The sequence below is a fragment of the Zonotrichia leucophrys genome, chromosome 1A, assembly GCF_028769735.1.
Source record: "Zonotrichia leucophrys gambelii isolate GWCS_2022_RI chromosome 1A, RI_Zleu_2.0, whole genome shotgun sequence".
Lineage (NCBI taxonomy): Eukaryota > Metazoa > Chordata > Aves > Passeriformes > Passerellidae > Zonotrichia > Zonotrichia leucophrys.
In genome coordinates this window covers 18,419,060-18,438,373 of record NC_088170.1, presented here as the reverse complement: position 1 = coordinate 18,438,373, position 19,314 = coordinate 18,419,060, and the positions used below count along the sequence as shown (strand labels likewise).

Here is a 19,314-nt window from a genome sequence, read left to right as displayed (position 1 = left end):
TTATACAAGCTATATACAAGTTATAAAAGAAACACAAAGCAGAAGAGAAGACAGGCCAGAAATGAGCCCAGAACAAGCCATCACAGGAAACACCCATGTACTCTGGGTTCACACACAGCTGAAGCCAGGGGAAAAGGGAGCACAGTCCAGGGGCATTCACCACTTGGAAGTATCTCCAGTGCACATATATTCCATTGCAATTTTCCACAGAAGAAATTATTCAGCATCTTTGCAGAGACAGATACCTCTTAGAATGCTGCCATCAATGGGGATAGAGAGAATAATTTTCCTTAAAGATTTGAGGAGAGCAGGGATGGGATTAATACAAAACTGAGGGCAGGGTCTTGTCTCAGCTCCATCACCATTTCCCTTTTTTCTTGTCCCTTTTCCTTTGTTTCAGCTCTCTATTGTAAAACAGGGGCATATTAGCATACGTATCTCCATGAGATGGAGATTGCTATAAAGATCAATCCCTAGTGTCTGGAAAATGCAAAACCTTTTTTATTACTGCCAGTGTAGGAGGCAATGATTTCTTTTGTGATTTGGAGAAGTGTAGTACTGTAAGAAATTACAAAAATAGCTTTTTAATGGAGGTTTTAAAAGTACTTAGAAAAGTTTAAGTGAAACTCGACAATCCCTCTATCCATTAAAAAAAGTACTTCAAGTTACCACTTCAAGAAATGTAAAATAAAAATAAGAAGAAACCAAGAGATTAGACTCATCTTACTGAGTGCTTTCTATTAAATGAAGCTTTATAATGAATTTTAATTCATATCCATTGAAACTTTTTAATATCTCAGTTTTTAGGAAGAAATTGTATATTTTAAGTCTGATACAATCAGCATAATTGCGCCCAAGTTAGACTTGGGTTTTGACAGCAAAGAGCTTTTGGAAGCCAACCAATCTGATTACTTCTGTAAAAACTGGGTTTTAACACATTGAATTTTCATTCTTTCTTGAGCACAATCACAAGTATGGATATCAAAAAATTACCTTTGGCTGGAGTATCATAAGCCTAAATTGGACAGTTTCTAAGATTTCTCCATACACGTAAGAGAGAGTGAGTGATTTCACTCAGAACTCAAGTTTCCTTAATTAATTCAATTTAGGGCTCATAGAAGGGCTATTAAGAGAAGACTTCTCACACTATAATATAATTCATATATTATGCAGTGGTGCACAGGAAACTTAATTCTGCTCTCTATTTGCTCAAGCACTTGTTTAATTGCTTTGCTGACATATTGAGGGTTAAGTTGACCTACGATAACATGGAACACAATTTAAGGTACTGTAGCTGCTGTGACAATAATCTTTCATTTTTAGGCATATGCAGCATAAAATGAGTAATATTCTGGTAACTTGAGTGATTTTTGGCTATTAGTTTCTAGACATATTCTAAATACATTTTCTCTACAAAACATCAGAGCATCAGAGATAAAGTTTCTGAGCTGAACACCCACCCATAAAAATTCTGCAATTTAAGATCAGAAAGAGTGTCTTTCTTAATTTAGCAGTTTTAACCCTGCTCTTCCTTGTAGAGACAAAGAGATAATGTACAACCATTCTCAACATTATTTTAGGCAAGAGTGCTGTGATATATTTTTTCATTATAAAAATCCTTCTTTTCTTTTTTCCCTTGTACACTGTGTACAGTGTCTAATAGTTCATCCCACAGATTCTGAAGGAATTCAGAATTAATGAAATGTATTGCTGTGTACCACTGCCATCTGCTGCTAATCTCTCCCTGTGGATACAGAAGGTCTTCCTTTGCTATATATTTAATCCAGTAAAGATCTTCAGCTGAATGTGCATGGTCGGTCCAATACTCCTTTCATAATACTTTTTAAACCATCTTGCCCCATTTGATCATAGACTTCCTGATTGCACACCTTAGCTGAAGCAATTGTTTCAATTTCAGTTTCAGAAAGAAAATTATTTTCTTCCCCCAGTCAGTGAAAAAGGTTTGCGCTGCAATCTCATCCAGAACCAGACTGTTCCAGAGAGGAAGTGTCCATCTTAGAGACTCCAACAGTTTACACATTTGCCATCTGTACTCAAAGATCTTCAGTAAGAACATGTTATTTCTAGAGTCCCACTTCTCCAGCACTTCTGACACCCACTCATTCACACCATTTCTAAGGAGTACATCATGTCAGAATGCAGAATTGCTGCATAGCTACTTTAATTTATATGCTGCTCTGACTTCAGTTTCTAAATACATATAACCAGGATATATCAAGATGTGCTGCATAAATATCATCAAGAAGCAAATACCATTCCACGTGAAAAAGAGCAAAGGCGAGTATGACAACAAGGAAGAGAAAACAGAGGTCCCCCAGGCTCATTTGTAGCGGTATGGCTGCCTGAAGCTACAACACAAATCAATCAAACAAGATTTGAGTTGCAGGAAAACATATCTTCTCCTTACAGCTTGTCTTTTGACTTCACGATATTTGGAGAACAGAATTTCTCTTATTAATATTTGATATGACCCTTCCTGCATTTTTAGATGGGATCCAGACTGCAAGAAAAATGTGCACAAGGTCACAAAAAGCTGTGTATGAGTTCATGGACATTGAAATGTAAAAAAAGATAGCTGGGAAAATGTCACCTATTTGAAAGAGCTCCTACTACGTTTGCTTATAATTGGAAGATGTCAGTAGTTGCTTTGGAGTATACTAGGAGATATTTTGGGGCCTGACTTTGGGGTTTGCATTTCTTATTCTTGAGCTCTGAGGTACAGCTCTCTGTGGCCTTCTTCAAAAATAATCCTGAGGCTTTTACTCCTAGATATACTAAGCACATGTTTTAGAGCCCAGAAAATGGTTATCAACAAAGGTAACTGCTGTAGCAATGAGCTGAAGGAACTCACTAGTGGGAAACAGACAGGGATGAAGTAACACCTCTGGCAATGCCTGGTCAGGACTGAAATGACAAAGTAACTGGGGAATACAAAAAAAGATCAAGCTTGAAAAGGCAGATAATTATAATCTAGAGCATATGAACAGATGGCAACACCATCAATCAATGAATAAATAATAGTGCAATCTGACTTGATGGGATGATTGGATGAACTCAGATGACACCAGGCACACTCCACCTTATATAACTAAGTGGCAGTCAGGAAGCAGAGCAGGATATGAGCACATTCATGCCCCAGAAAGTGGAAAAAAACAAAATTAGCAGCTCTCATATGACTGGATATATTTGGACTGCCATTGTGCTGATGAATTTACCAGTGGTTATCACCTAGAGACAAAATGATTAGCTACAGAATGTTTCTGCAACTGGACTGGCCCTCAAGAAAAGAAATTAAAACCCCAACAAGATAGACAGGTGAACAAAAGGGGCAACTGGCTTTTGTATGCCTCTCTGAATGGAAAGAAACATATTGCCACTAATAATGTTATTAGTCACATTTCTGTGCAACCCTGGCAAGTGACTTTAGGAACAGGTGTCATCCACTTTGCTCCTTCCAGTTCATGTTCCATTGTTCAATTTCATTTCCGCTACTCGAGAACAGCAGAGTTGTTAGCTGTACGGCACTTCGGATGCTGCTCCAAATTCAATTACAGTTTTATTTTGTCATTTGATATGCCAGTGGAATAGAAACAATCAAGAAGATTGACACTGATCATAATCTAAATTGTCATGCCCAAACCTTGACAGAGGCATGAGTTAAAAAAGGTGCCAGTCATTCAAGACTCCCGACTCTTCAAACTGCCTTGCAATGTGCATCAAAATGGATTCTTCACTGCTTGCAAATAAACCTATGCACTATTTTTGCTAAACAGAATTTCCTGGATAGAATAATTACTTTCCAAGAACAATGTAATTTTAAGAGTTAACATTTTTGGCCATTATTTTAGTCTTAAAGTTATATACAAAATCCTGGAAACTTTATTATTTTTAATGATGATGTGATGTTTTCTTTCAACATAGACTTTATACTGGTGTCCTTCCAGTAAACTAAAATAAACTTCATTTTTTAGTCACATTATTATTTTATTTTCTCTATATTTTCACTGCAATAATTTAGTGTGCCTGCTATTTTCATCAATATGATAATATTTCCAGCATCGATGTTGCTCACATTGTGTGAACATACCCTAGCAACACATATGCATTTTGAGATTAAATAAAATGAAGAGGTAAATTAATCTAGTTTCTTCAGAGTGGTAATGAACTCTTCATTACTCTAGGATGTTGACATAGATAGTTACATCTCAGCAAAAGAGGACAAGAATAATATTCTCTCTTAATGGACCCAAGAAAAGCACTTTGATATCATTGAATAGCTTGCTACCCTACTCTACAAATAAATGTTGTTTGTCATGATCACAGAGGCAACAGTCCAAGCAAATATCTCCAAATACTGTTAAAACTCTTGCCAAGAGATTGCAAGCCATTAAAAATGTTTTAATGGCAATAAGTAAACATCTATTCTTATCACAAAAATTGTTAAAGAAGAAAATACACAAAGAGTATTCTACAGGTACCAGGTATCTACCAGACAATAACATCAAGTGATGGATTTACTAACATGTAATGCATGTACTTCATTACTTCACCCTACACTGCACATTGTATTAGATCATTATGTTTGTATTTTATAAAGAAACACCATAACATCATTTACAAAGTCAAAATGAAGTGACAAGTGAGAATGTATTTGGGGCAGTTGAGTACTTCTATCCTAAAATACAGCAATTAGATTGAGTCCACTGTCTGTACAGCAGGGAATTAAGAAAAAAGGCATTTCTCAGCAAGCCTACGAAGAGGGGCTCAGATTCAAAAAATCACTTTAGCAAACACATGTCACTGTGCTCAAAATTACGATTCAACAATTCCATCCAATCATGAAAATATCAAAAACTTCTTAAGAGCCAAAGAAATCCATAGACTACACAAGATTTCTGGAAAGAGAGGTTATGTATCTACGGTTGATGTTCTCTAAACACGGAATCCAGGGCCATACTCAGAATTTAGGTCTTACCAGAATTAGGGATATTTCTGTCTTCAACATAACAGCAACATCCATGTTCAGGCTCTCCTGAACATTCTTTTATATGCAAGAACATACAAAACAAAATACTCACCACTTAATTTTTTTTTTCACGTGCAAAATAATACCCAGGCCATAAGACAAAGAGGTGTTGAGGAAAAAGGACAGAGAAAAGTAATGATGAGGTAAGGTGAACATGAGGAAATAAGCTCACTGTCTTTCACTGATAAGGCAGATGAAGATGGCTCCATACTCTTTCACACATTCACAGCTCCTGAGCTGTGACTTTGTCTTTCCTGCAAACAGCATTTTCAGGGCCAGCCAACATTGCTAGAATACCTCTTTAATGGCAGAGGGAATATCTGAGGCTGCAGAAGGAGTGCTAAGTGGCTGGCTCTGTAAACAATGGGAATGGTGATACTTCAGAACAGAATAACTGAATGAGGTCAACAAAACTCATGGATAAAGGAGATGTGTTTGAAATAGGCAAAGCTGAATTTTCTAGTAGGTTTTTGAAAAATTCCTCGTCACAGGCTTCTATGGAAACTCAACACTCAGAGCTTTAGGGAAGGTCTTTATGTTGATAAACAACTGATTAAAAGACAGGGAACAGAAGGTAAGTAGGTTAGCCAGACAGCTCTAGCAATGGAGGGAGGTCATTACCAGAATTCCACAGGGATTTTTGCAGGGGATGCAGTTATTCATCATATGCCTAAGCAAACTGGGAAAATGGATGAGCAGTGAGGTGAGAAAGCTTTATAATTATATTAAATTTTGCAGAGTGAAAAGGATGATGGCTTGCTGGATGTGAAGAATTAGGAAAGGTGCTTATGGAAGAAAGTCCCTAGGCAATAAATTGGCAGATGAAATTCTTCATAGTTGAATGCAAAGTGTTACAAAAAGACCAAAACAATTCTAAGATCGAGAGTCATTATGTACACAAAATTGCACACATTTCAGGAGAGTGTTAGAGGACCCTGCCACATACTTTTGGCTTATTCTTACTGTCCTGGTTGGCTTCTGCTTATAGTCACAGTTTGAGGTAGGATACTAGTCAGGGTGGATTTTTGGTCTGACCAGGCGGAGGAACTGGGCTTTTTTACAGTTGAAGCCCAAGATCTAATATGGTGCATGTGACAGAAAAACATTCTGGTTTAGGACTCTACAGATTCACGGTGTCCTTGTATGGCAGTACCTATGAACTTAAACCTGTCAACAATTGACGTTCATAGCATTAAGAATCCAGAGGAAGGTTTCAGTCCTTTAGAGTATTCTTTACAAACCACTCACAGGCTCCTCTACTGGTTACACTTGGACTGCCCAGGTAAGACATGTTAATCACATAAAATGCAAAAATACAGAAAGTTTCTTCACCAGAGGATGAAGACAAAAATGTTTAACAGAGGAATGTGAATTTAAAAAAAAAAATGGAGAAAATCTATTTCTTTCACAATTAGCAAAGTCAGAACACAAAATGGTGTGAGGTTTTCCCCTGGAATTATAAGGCTGAAAAACTGGAACTTTTACAGCTAATGCTGAAAATCTCAGAGAACAGAAAATCCTTCTTGCATAAAACCAGATAATCTTTATCAAGGGAAGGAGCAGCCCACCAAAAGTTATATTTCAGAATGCCATCCAATGAAGTGACTCTTTCCCCTAAAAGACTTCAAAGAAGCCCAGGCAACTTGTGTATATGGGAGTCATTATCCAGTTCCCCTAATAAAGAAAGGGAGGTGTAGATTCACTACTCAGTACTAACCTTTTGAAATCCCAATACTGTGTCCTGACAAGAAGTCTTAGGCAGAAGGTCTCTACCTCCATATCCATCCGTCCATCCAGATACGATGTGTCTTAGTCAGCACTGAATTAGCAGAACAATAGTGATCTCTCACTCTGCCATCTATGCTGCAAATACTACTTCCTAACTTCCTACTAATTCATCTGCTAAGATGATGAAAGAGAAACAGTCCGAGAATTCTTCATCGTCCCACACAAGGCAGAAGTCCAACTGAAGTCAAGCAAAGGTGTCAAAAAGAACAGCCAGGAATTGCTACAATGATTCAGTTCACACTCATTGTGGCAAGCGCTGTGCTAAAGCACAGTGATAAGGAAATTAATGGCTTTTCTTTTTAAAAAGAATATGCTGATACATCTGTGGTAAACACTAGTTTGATGAATAATGTACTAAACCATCCCTAGAGCGTATCATTGTTTCTAAGAACAGGAGCACACAGTCTCTGCTGCTCAGTGATTCCTCAAATGTTCCCAGTTCTCCCTAGCAATTAACATGGGAAAAGAGAATCTCAACTAAATTGCCATTCAGAAAGAAGGCAAATAGGAATAGGATTCCTTGTCAGGAGGATCAGCCTGGTATATTCATGGAGATCAGACACTGGCTGAAGACAACTGCTTCAGATTCTGATAATTCTAGCAAGCAATGTCTAAGAAAGGTATAACAAACTTCTAAACTTCTAAACTGTTTAGCCTCTTTCACATGTATGTAGGGTTTGTAGGCAGCAATATGTCTTTAATGCAAAGTTTGCCATGTGTATTAGTATAGTTAACAGCTCAGGGTCAATCTTTGTGGAGGCCAAAAAGCCACCACCAAAAGGGAACAGTTTTGACAGTGTGAAAGCCAACACTACCCTGCTCTCTGTGTCACTTTTCAGCGCCACTCACTCACTCCTGCAGCTATCCTCTGAGCATGCCTTACCCCACACGCCAGGACTGTGTCACTCACAAAAACACAGCTGCAGCAGGTTGCTCATCTTCACAGAGAGGCCACCATAATCATCAAAGATTCTGCCCTCAAATCAGCTCCTTCCTCAGCCTGCTTGTACTCTCCCAGAAGGCAGCTATAATTGCTAGTTTATAGATTTGTCTGGGTGGAATCCAGCCTTTCTTCCAAGGTGTCCTACTGTGCAAAAATCTGTAGTGTCTGCCTCAAAAGCAGTCTCCATGAGGACAATGGACTTTTTATGGGAGCAGGAGGGCATGTCAAAGCAGGTACAAGATTGCAAGATAAACTTCCATGGCTTCAAAGAGGGAAAAGTGCAGAGACAGTCAGTGTACTGAACAGACTTCACAGAATCTAACACTTACTACAGATTTCAGCAAAGATGTTTATTAGTAGCAGATGCTCCTGTCCAGAGGTACAAAGGAGAAGGTTCAGTGCGCCTGTAGCATGGCCCCATTCTCATTACACACAATGGAAATAATATTGCTGATTTTATTACAATTTGTGACAGATCCTGTCACAAAACTAGTCAGTCAGCTAGGAAATGTTGAGGAGAAAGTCTTACTTCTGCCTTTTCAATCCAAAACATATTTTCCCATTTTAATCACTTTCCTGATTTAATAAGTCACTTTTGTCTTGGGGAGAGTCATTAAATCAGGAAAGTGATTTAACAGTATTGTGTATTGAATATTCATTTTTAAAATAGAATCTCATCCGTTTTATTTCTGCTTCTTCCCAAAGTTTCCAATGAAATAAGGAATAAGATCCTAATTCCAGTATGGTTCAAACACAGTGAAGTGAAGGCTACATCTCCACATTTATCTTCTGATTTAGAGTCTATGGATGGACTCCATCCATAAAAAAAACTTCTTAAACATTAGAAAATATAAACACTGCTGTGAATGGGAAGATGTGCAAAGGTTCCTTTATAGTTTTTTTTCTTTTCTGTTTCAAAACAGGATGAGGAAACTTCATAAAATATAATACCACAGAAAGACTCATATTACTTTGACATCAATTCCACACTGGGCTTTACAAGCAGAAGGTCAAGTAAATTCAAATATAAATAACACAACAATTTCTGTTCATATAGAATAAGATGGATTGCTTAAATTAGATGCCATGGGAGATGACTTGTGCCAATGTACATGTCCATGCACCAACATACACATCCAATCTCATCTTTTACTAATTGAGGTAGAGACCCTGAAATTAATAGTATTTTGTTTGATGCTCCCAGGCCTAGCTACCCTTGAACACTGACATTTCCATTGCCTGGTTGATATACTTTGCCTAGAGATTTGTATTGCAGAAGCAATATCACTATTCTCTTTTGCCCTGAAGACCTAAGCATGAATCCCTACACCTCTTAATTCTCCTCATGCAATCAAAGCATGTCCTAAAACACATTGACCCTCCAATCCCATGTTCTCTACTCTTCCTGAAAACTAATAGAATCAGACTAATTTAAACATTCTCCTCTAATCAAATCACCTCTGTAGTTTCTCCTAGTCTCTCTCCCACTCTTCAGTGATACCTCCATCTGCCACAGGAATCTGCTGTGGTACAATCCAGTTGTGACTCTGCTGTTGAAGAGAGCTGAGAGGGCTTTGAGTACCCAGAAAATGATCAGGATTATGCCTTTTGAATCAACCCTTTCCATGCTTTATACAATGTTGCACAAAACAGGAGGTTTTTTAAATGGAAACAAGAAAAGAGAGACTGAAAAAAACCCCACATTACCTAATGTAGAACAATTTATCTTTAATCTATCACTGGAGCCCTCAGTCACATATGTAGGATGTACATGATCTCTCTCAGTTCAGCTTAGTTTATGCATCATCTCTTCTTTGATAGTGGAACAAAGGTGTGGAAGCCCATGAGAAAAAAGCAAGCTAAAGGTATTCAGAAGTACCCATGAATTTTATTACCAATTCAGAAGAAGTCCAACATTAATTGTCAACATTATAGTCAAGGCACCAATTCTGTGATGTCCTTACTGTAAAGCATATACAAATTATTTTCTCTGCACTTGCTTTTCATGGCCACCATTTCACAGAGTAGTTTGTCTTGGACAAACCACAGACACATAATGAACAACATCCTGAAAAAATTCTTGATGCTTTTTTTTCCCTTCAGTCTGTTGTACAGTATGTTCCAAATATGAAGGGGAGAAGACAGTGTTAAAATCCAATTGCTAAAAATCTTACCTCTGCAAATCTTAAAAACCTAATTTTAAAAAACAAATTCACTTTTTATCACTCTGTGTTTAAGAAATGCTTTTTGTGAACAATTAAAATGTGCAGATGCTTTATTTTGCTCCCAAAAATTAGCTGTCATTTTCTGGTTCTCTTTCACTAAGCTGATCTTTGGCTTGCAAATAGAAGATGCCTTTGTAAGAAGTATAATCCAAGTGAAAATTTTATTTTTCTAAGTCCTAAATTAGATCAAAATGAATCAGTCAGATCAGACTACTTTCAAATCCTGGCATGCAACTGGCTTGCTTTCCTCCTCTCATTCCATTTTTCTCTATCATGTCTTTCAGTTTAATTTTTCTTCTAATTCTTTTCATTAAAATTATTTTTCTTTAGCTGTTACTCACTGTTTCATGGGATAGCAAGTTGTGATGCTGCTTCATAGCAAAGGACGGCCAGCATGCAGAAGCCAATGGCAAAACTCCCACCCATAGAAAAAAAATCTCTCCGATACATTTTAACTGAAACTCCTCTGGACTGTCAATTGAATACCTGCCATTATGCATTTGTTAACTTTTTACTTTTCTGGTTTGAAACACTTGAGTTAGAGAAATTGAGTTTTCTCTCCTCTCCTCTTTCTCTTGAAAGCAACAAACATATTTCTTTCCTTTTAAAATGTAATTATGTTTCTTACCATCCATGCTGTGACAAAATCTCCCATCCAAGTCCCAACTGCAGCTACCTTCATAAAATTTTCATTCCTGATGCCCATGAAGTCTGTTATAATGTATGCACTGTGAAAACAAGAACACAAACATAAGATACACATATTTGCTCAACGTGGTTACAAAGAACTTGGATTAGTGACAAAATTTATGATTATCTGTGAAAGATTTCCCATTGCTTCCATAATAACTTTTCTGCTAGAATCTGAGTCTTGACATAGAACTGAACCCATACGGGTCGATTTCAATTAGAAATGCAATGTGAATCTGATTTTGAAGTCCATGTCTCTTTTGAAGGTGCTAAAATAACAGTTGGCAAAGACTTTAGGATTATGTAAAGCTTCTGGAAGCAGAAAATGATTTATGCTTTTTTATCTTTTTCCTTCGTACAAATAGAATTACAATTTTCCAAATCCATGACTTTGCAAAATCTTCATGGACAAAAATAAAAATCTTTAAGGTATCTTTAAAAAGATAATTGAGCTGCTTGACTTTTCACTGTATGAGTGATGCAACCACATTTTTAACACATCAGCGTAAGCAAGTTTTGCAAAATTTCAGTGAGATGTCACTGTTTCTAGATTTATACAATTTATTTTCACAGATATATTTTACTTAAATCCAAAAGAAGTATTTCCATTCTGCTTAAATAATGCAACAGATAGGACTTACAACCTCACTTGGTAATCAACTTCATGTTCACTGAGATGCTATAAGGACAATTAAGAAGGGAAAGTTACTTGTTCCATATTAAAACCTTTCTGAAAAAACATACATTTTAACATACTGATATCCTTTTCTAAAAGATTTTTGCAGAGGTCAAGAAGAGGCAACTCTCCTCAAGAGCTAATATGATGATAATGAATATGAATGGCAATTGTATTTTAACTTTACAAGTGATGCCTTTGCTTTCAAGATGCTTGTAAACATTTTTATGTATTGTTATGCCTATTTAGGAGTGTGCATAAGAGACACAGTTACATGCAAAAGTGTCCTTGAACATTGTGCTATCCATTATTCAAATCTTACCATTGTTACATACCAAATATTGCAAGGTCTAGGAGCTATACAGACCCTACCTCTGCAATTGGATCAGTGCAAACTGATTCCACTCTCTGGGCCAGTTCTGTTAAAATCTAAATATCTAATCAAGATAGAAGGTCTTGCTAGCACTAATCCATGCATAGCATAGTATAATTTCTTAAAGAGAATTTAATATGCTGTAGAGCAGAAATATTGTCAGTGAATAGTTTCATGACAGATGAAAAATGTCCTAGTCTAACAGCCCTTTTCATTATACATATTATGACCTTTAAGCTGGTATGTCACTAAAAAAAATGCCATCTGTTTATTTTTTCTGTTGAACAGCATATAAATGCTGGCTCTGATTTTCTGCTGGAAAAAAAAAAATCCAAACTATTTTAACAGTATTCCATGTAGTTCAAAGATCATCAGGATCCTAAATTCATCATGTTACAAATAAGGATGCATTCCTGTGAACATCGGGTCAGCCTAAAGTCTCCCTGCTTCAATGTTCTGTCTCCAAGAGAGGGCAACAGCAGAAACAAAGGAAGACTGAAAACAGGCAAGCACAATCCTCCCAGATATATTCTTCTAGAATATTTAGAACTGGAAAATATTTGGAATTCCTTTTTTCCTGTAGCATCTGTGAAGGCAGAAAACTATCAAGTCTGCATTCCTTAAAAAGATATCTTGTTCACAAAGAAGGCACGGCAATAAGTGTCACTTGTAAGGAATGGCCCTCAAATGCAAAGCATATCTTAGTCATTTCCATCAGTGGGAGACACATAGAAAACCCCAGGGTTCTCACCTTTTCTTATGTGCACTGCACATTCTCATTTGCATTACACAGGTGTACAATAAGCAAACACTTGCACAGCATCCCCAGAAAATGGGCTACTTGGGCCATTCCTATAGCCCTGCACATAGAGCAGGCCTGCACAGTCACCCTGTCCAGCAGCCCGCTGGGCACAAGGAGGGTTAACCAAAAAGGCTGAGAGGTCACCGATCCCTGAATGCAGGTATTAGCTAGCAGAAGAGAAATCAACCCAGACATAAGAGATTCTTTTTAATGGAAATTGAAATTCTCATTGTAATCACTTGTTTTTATGAATGCTAGAAGTACCAGAAGGCTTATAATAAGGTTGAATGAACTGGATACAATACTTAAATACGCAGAAAGGCCTTGAAACCATCACGTCCTCCCAACAGCTCTTACTGTCATTTAGAACATGAAAACATCAAAGAAGCCTAGTATAAATTGTGCATTTCAGTCTACAAGTAATTAATGCCAGAATTAAATATGCAAATTGACAAACCTTCAGCTAGTGTCAAAATAGCATATTATTATAAAGAAACTGTTAGGAATATAAACTGTGCATGGTTTAAGTGCATTTACTGATTAAAATACAGCTACAACTTTTTATGAACAGGAAGAATATTTTTAGCATTGTCATCTTATTAGAAACAGTGATGAAATACATCACTATTTCATTAACTGTTAGCATTGCACCCTCTGTCTTTTATTCTCTCTGCAGTATTATTTTTCTTTCAAAACACAAAGAGAAATTGACTATTTTAAAATAGGGATCTGGGGCTGCTTAAAATGAGTTAAAAAAAAAAGAAACCTAACCCTCTGGTTTTCATATTCAGGTTTTAGTTTAAATAGGAATAAGAGCACTTGACATTTTCAAAAAAGACATGCTTTCCTGATTATACTAGCAGGGTACATATTATAACAGTACCAAAAGTAAAATTAATTCTGTTGGGGAAAATTCTCACATTCTTCTAGCTTTAGCTAGTGATTAGAGAGTAGTTTTCTTTAATTATTTAGTCTTATTCCTGGCTAGGACCCATGTCTGCACCTTGCAGGAGCACTAAGGTCTGCTGGGTTCCAGTTAACAGTCATGGCCAGCCCAGATTTTCTATAGTTTGTCAAAGGCTTCTGTTTGCTTCCCCATTTGTGTAGTGAAGCAAGGCACCAGCAGGTTGCATGAGCAGCACAACCCAAGGAAACACCGAGGGAAAAACACCGCGGTTAAAGCCCAGGGTAAAAAAGCTCTTCTGAGACAGACAGGATAAGTGTGAATAATTACAGTCTGAGGAGCCAATACTTGTGAATATTATAGATAAAGGACAAATTTGTGACTGGGATTTGGGAGCCTTTCACAGTAACACTGGAAGCTGCAGCTCCAGGGAAACTGCTCCTGGCAGGCCAAAGTCTAAAGAAGGTAGAGCAACATTTTAACAGAAGAGAGCAAAAGAGAGGTATCAAAAGACAAAGGAGACTGATAAATACAACTCTAAATATATTTTTAAAAAATCATAAGTAACTGTGTGCATCCACGTTGATGCAAAAGGTATGTTAATGAGTCAGTAAAAAGACACATAGCCCAGTGTATTTGAACAGTTTCTGGAGTCAGCAGCTGTGTGCACAGAATGGATAAAGGGGAAGACAACCACACTAGCCTGGAGATTTTATTCAAAGGAAGTTCTCAGAGCATTTTCTCAAAGAAGGATGACACTGCTAAAATGACAAAGTGTGAAAGCAAATGGAAGGTTTTAAATTTTACATTGGATAAAGATGCACAAGTCACTGTGGTGCTAACACTGTTCCAAGCACTGGAAAAAATGTCATGACTGAGACTCAGTGCTGAGATGGTGCTTTCTTGACCATCACAGGATCTAAGAAAGGGTTTTAGCTTGAATAGAGACACTTAAATGTAAGGGTAAACCCGGAAGTCAAACTCTCTATGGAGCTTGATCAGACTGGGTCAAGGATTTAGTTGCTTTATATTACTTCTGGACGGCTAGCATGTCAAAAAAAACCATGTTCACATATTAAAAGGCATTGTTAAACCTATGTGTCTAAGTGATTCCCAGTAAAGTGACATAACTTGATCTCCAGATGATAATCCAAAGAGTTCTGCATCCCTTGTGAGGTCTGTGACATAGCTGACAACCCAGGCACATCTGAACTGAACCCTGGGTGTCCAGGGACAGCAGTGAGAGCATAGACACTTTGGGGAGGTCTTAGTTGCCTTTTAGAGCAACTTTAGGAAGCTTGATGCATTTTAACTAAGGTTCTTTACTAGAGTAGTGAAGGCACTGGGCCTGCACACAGAGCACAGTGCATGTTCTGTACAGAGCCAACAAGAACTGCATCCACAGAGAGTGATAACTTAATGCTCTTTGAAAAGGAGGGGAGGCCCAGATATCTTTTATATTGAGTAACAAAAAGTCTATACATGTTCTTCAGTCCAATATGCACTTTTCTGGGGTTGTTTTATTATCTGGCCTTCCCCTTAAACAATTGATTATATTGATAGATGAAACTCATCTTCCTTGGTGCATCTGACAAAGTGAAATGCTTTGACATTGTCAAACAAGTGTAAGCACAGGAGTTTACACAGGCTGCAAAGAAGGATGTGTTTAGATGTGGCACCACAAGCTTCCATTACTGTCAATTTAGAAGAGGCAGAGAGTGTCAGAATAACTGAAAACACACATAAAAGACTGCAGATACAGTTCCTGATCTGTATTTGTCACTCTAAAATGACAGAATGGCAAATGAGACACTTGGTAGCAATTCACTCAGCTGAAAAGCTATTCTTCTAATGTTAGGAATTGAAGTCAGAGCCGCGGGGAACTGGAAGGTGCCCAGAGACAGCAAGACCTGCTGTCTGAAAAACTGGCACATGATAATGAGGATGGCATAATGCACAGCTACCAGCAAACAGCACAGAGAGCACAATAGCGACTCATCCAGTCCCTGACCATCCCCAGTGCATGCTTTAGACATACAGACAAAACTTCTCCTACGACACCAGAACAGAGAGAATTAAGAGGCACTGAACCAGGGATTTTGCTTGACAAGACATCAAAGAGGTAACAGCCACAAGAGAATCAGTAGGCTAATCTCCAAGACACAAAAATCTGAGAAGCAAAACCAGCTTGGCTATAGTGCAGTGGATCATGGCACAGTGCAGAACACCTGAGACTGACAGACCGATTCTGTGACTGAGCATCACTGCTTGGTAACTATTTACACATGCTTTTTTTAAACCAGGCAGCAGAACTTTAATTCTGCAAACCTCTCCTCATCATTCTACAGGCTTGAGGGCTGTGTGAGTTACTCTGGGGACTTTGCTTGTAAAGCTCCCAAGCCATGAGAAGTTCTGCTGCTAGGATACACAGGAGCTCATCACTGTCCACAGGGACAGGCCATTTAGCTTCCAGCTTTGCATGCCTGCCTTTGAGACAAGGCCCATTGAAAAATGCAGCAATTTCAATTCTGTCTGTTAATGCAGAAGAGGTGTGCAACTAAAATGGCAGTGTACACATGAGATCCAGTCCCTATTCCAAGGGACACTGGTTTAATGCCCTCCAGAGTTAGAGAATTGAACCTCACTGTCATTCTCAATGTGAAAAGATGATGACACAAGAGGATAAGAAATATGTGTTTTAGGAGGCTGTTAGGTGAGGTGAAACTGAAGCTGGATATTCCATAGTTTTTGTATAAATATCATCTTTCACATATAAGAAAAATATTCCCTTCCCTTCACTTTTAGAATGGATGCCACTGGTCAGTATAGGTGTTTGGCTTAGATCACAACTACAGACCAAATTAAGGTGCCTAAGCAAATTGGGACAGGATTTTTAACATATTATTGTTCTTAATGTAGCTTTTTCTACTGCTAGTTGTAGGAATTTCCTGTGTGTTTTTTGTGGATCTTATTCCAGCAAACCAAGCATAAAGAACTTGATGTCCAACAGAGTCTGGACTTCTCTTTACAGATCAGGTGGTATCATACAGATTAACTTTTGCCTAATGATGTTAGTCTTCCTAGGCTGTCTCCACCATCAAAGGATCTGACAGCAATTCAAACCAGGATGGTAATTTAGATTATTTTCTTCTATGGCATGGTGACGTCATATATGAAAATGGCCAACAGCTTATGTCTAAAGGAGCTGCAAAATGGAAATCATAGTGACAGGCCTACTGCCAGAGGTTGTAAGAGTCTGCATTTCTACTGGGAAAATCTTAGGGATCTGCAAATTCAAAAGCATTAAGGACCTCCACTATGGGAGGAATGCAGTCTCCTGTGTACAGGTAAACTATGGTGAGTGCTGGCACATACTTCCAGCAAGTTAAAATGACAGGATTTGCTACAAAAACCTACATTTTTGTGTGTGCCTGTCAAACCTTAAATGACAACTAAAATTGGAGACAATGATGGACAAGTTGGGAATTCAATCCAGATTTCTTCCCTCAGATGAGCACCTTCCTCCATCATTACACAAGTGTTTTAATGAAAATTATGTACTAAACTTACAAATTGTAGTACAAGGAACTTATGACGGACAGGATAGTGTGAGGAAAGCACAAAAGGTGCCTGAAAAAAGAATTAAGCAAACTGATTTTTCAAATTCATTATGTCCATGAGATACCTTTTATAAACTTTCCAGGAATTTTGCTAATCATGTGCAATGTGTATAATAAAAACATACACTCTGTTTAGTCAGAAAGAAGAAAAACAAAGGCTGCAGAGTGCATTTAGCATTTTTCTGCTGCAAATACAGGCTACAATACTCAGCCAAGGATAGGTTGCAGAAATGTTTCTATTTATACTGAATGCTCAGCCATTCACACATAGCACAGTCCTACCTGTCCCCAGCACACACTCACACCAGCACTGCAGCTTATTTGTAGCTGCTTATGCTTCCATTTCAACTCTGTGACTGCTGCATAAGTTGTTTTTACTGAAGCAATGACACACAGGGCTGCCTCTTACATGCCAGTTTGATACTGCAGGAGAGGATTACGATATTTTCTCACAGCTAAGTGAATTGCTTGTTGAAAATTATTTTAGTGGATAAGTTAGGAGAACTGTGACAAGTTAAGAGAATCATGCCACTTTCCAGAATTTCTTTTAACAGGCTAGTAAAATTCTGCAACTAACCTGCAACACTGCACTGTGCAACACTGTACTAGTACATTAAATGACCTATTCAATTCACTCCATGTGCCTATATAGTAAGATATTAGAATAGTTTTACAGTAAAAAGTGCCAAAACGCAAGATAAAACAGGTGCCCAGGTGGCCTTGGGCACTTGTTAAGTGTTTTACATATGCTTATCTTAAAATACAGATAATTTCTTTGGTGTGTGGTATTTTAGAATATTGCAGATATTTCAGCTACTAAAATTAAAAAATAACAGATTTGGAAATAGCATCATTGTATTTGAAAAAAGCAACAGAAACTAAAAAATATACTGGCAATGCATTTATAAAGATGAAGCTAGATTAGTAATTTAGAAAAAGAGATGCGGTAAAACATTTTTAAGAAATAAATAATTCTTTGTGTTTAAACTTGTTGAGATACTGGTAAGAATGGATTTGAGTAATGCTGCACTGGCTGTACTCTTCAGAAAGGGCCATGGCTTGCACATGTCCATGCCTGTTTTTGACATTTAACATGGCTAAGAAGGGAAATAGACAGATGTGCAGCAATATTCTCAGAAATTGAAGCTCAAAGACAAAAAATATTATTCACTTTAAAAAAGAAAAAGAAAACTGTTCATACAATCAACAGAATATGAACAAAACTAAATAAAATATTATAGGTGTAACTTTATGCTTTTAACCAAGTGCTTTGATAACTTTAAATCTTCAGTGAATTTCAGCAAAAGTTCATACTTTCTAAGTATTTCAGCTGTAGGGATAACAGAAAAGTTTAAATGCATTATTGCAATGAATGAACAAGTAACTGCAGCATTATTGCTGTTCAGAAAGGGGAAAGTAGGACAATTTTCAGTTGTTACAAAACACCAGATAGACTCTGCTTGTAAACAGCAGTACAACTGGGAAAGCAGAAGCAGAAAAACATTTAACTACATTTTAATAAAAACTTGTAAGTATTAGCAGATGATGCAACTCTGGATATTAATAATTCTTTAACTTACTAAACTTCTCTGAAAAATTGATGTAGAAAAACTGGGTGTTTTTATTTTAAAATAATGAAATGCCAGAAAATTACAAAAAACATGTCATAAGTTAATGAGTTGGAACAGAGGGAACAAATAAATGTTGACATAGAATCTCTGCTGACAGATACTCAGTGATCATGACTGAAGAGAATTTGAACTGGATCTGAAAAGAATGGTAAGCCACAGCTTTAAAAGGGACACTACAATCTGATACAGCTACAAATGAGCCCTAAATAAGAATCTTCTGAAGCACTTTCTCTGCAAATGGTTTGCTCTAAAACATTATCCAAGTTCTACAGCCTGCAGACACATAGCCACTATTCTGTGGATAAAGCAAAATTAATTGGGAAACTGTCATAGAAGTAAAAGTTATTATTTAAAACTACTTAGAGGTGCAAACAGAAAATATCTTTCAGGCTGGGTGGGGCTTTGAGCAAGCTGGTCTAGAGGGCAGCATCTCTGCCCATGACAGGGGGGCTGGAACTGGATGATCTATAAGATTACTTCCAATCCAAATCTTTCTATGATGCCATGATTCAGTTATGTATATTTGGCTTTGAATCTGCTTAAGATGACTGGTTTATATCAGTCTTGCTTCAGTCTATAAAATCAGACAGAGATATAGAAACTAGAGTTGTTAAA

The 19,314-nt window shown here is 37.4% G+C and overlaps 1 protein-coding gene across 3 annotated transcripts in view; it reads right to left on the bottom strand.

The window, feature by feature from the left end:
* The window catches only part of TMEM117 (transmembrane protein 117), a 179,979-nt gene that overhangs the window by 94,243 nt on the left and 66,422 nt on the right, over positions 1 to 19,314 (bottom strand). For all 3 annotated transcript variants that reach the window (XM_064731030.1, XM_064731039.1, XM_064731020.1), the window contains one exon: positions 10,632 to 10,731. In XM_064731030.1, coding sequence (XP_064587100.1) covers positions 10,632 to 10,731 — 100 coding nt within the window. The remainder of the gene's footprint in view (positions 1 to 10,631; positions 10,732 to 19,314) is intronic.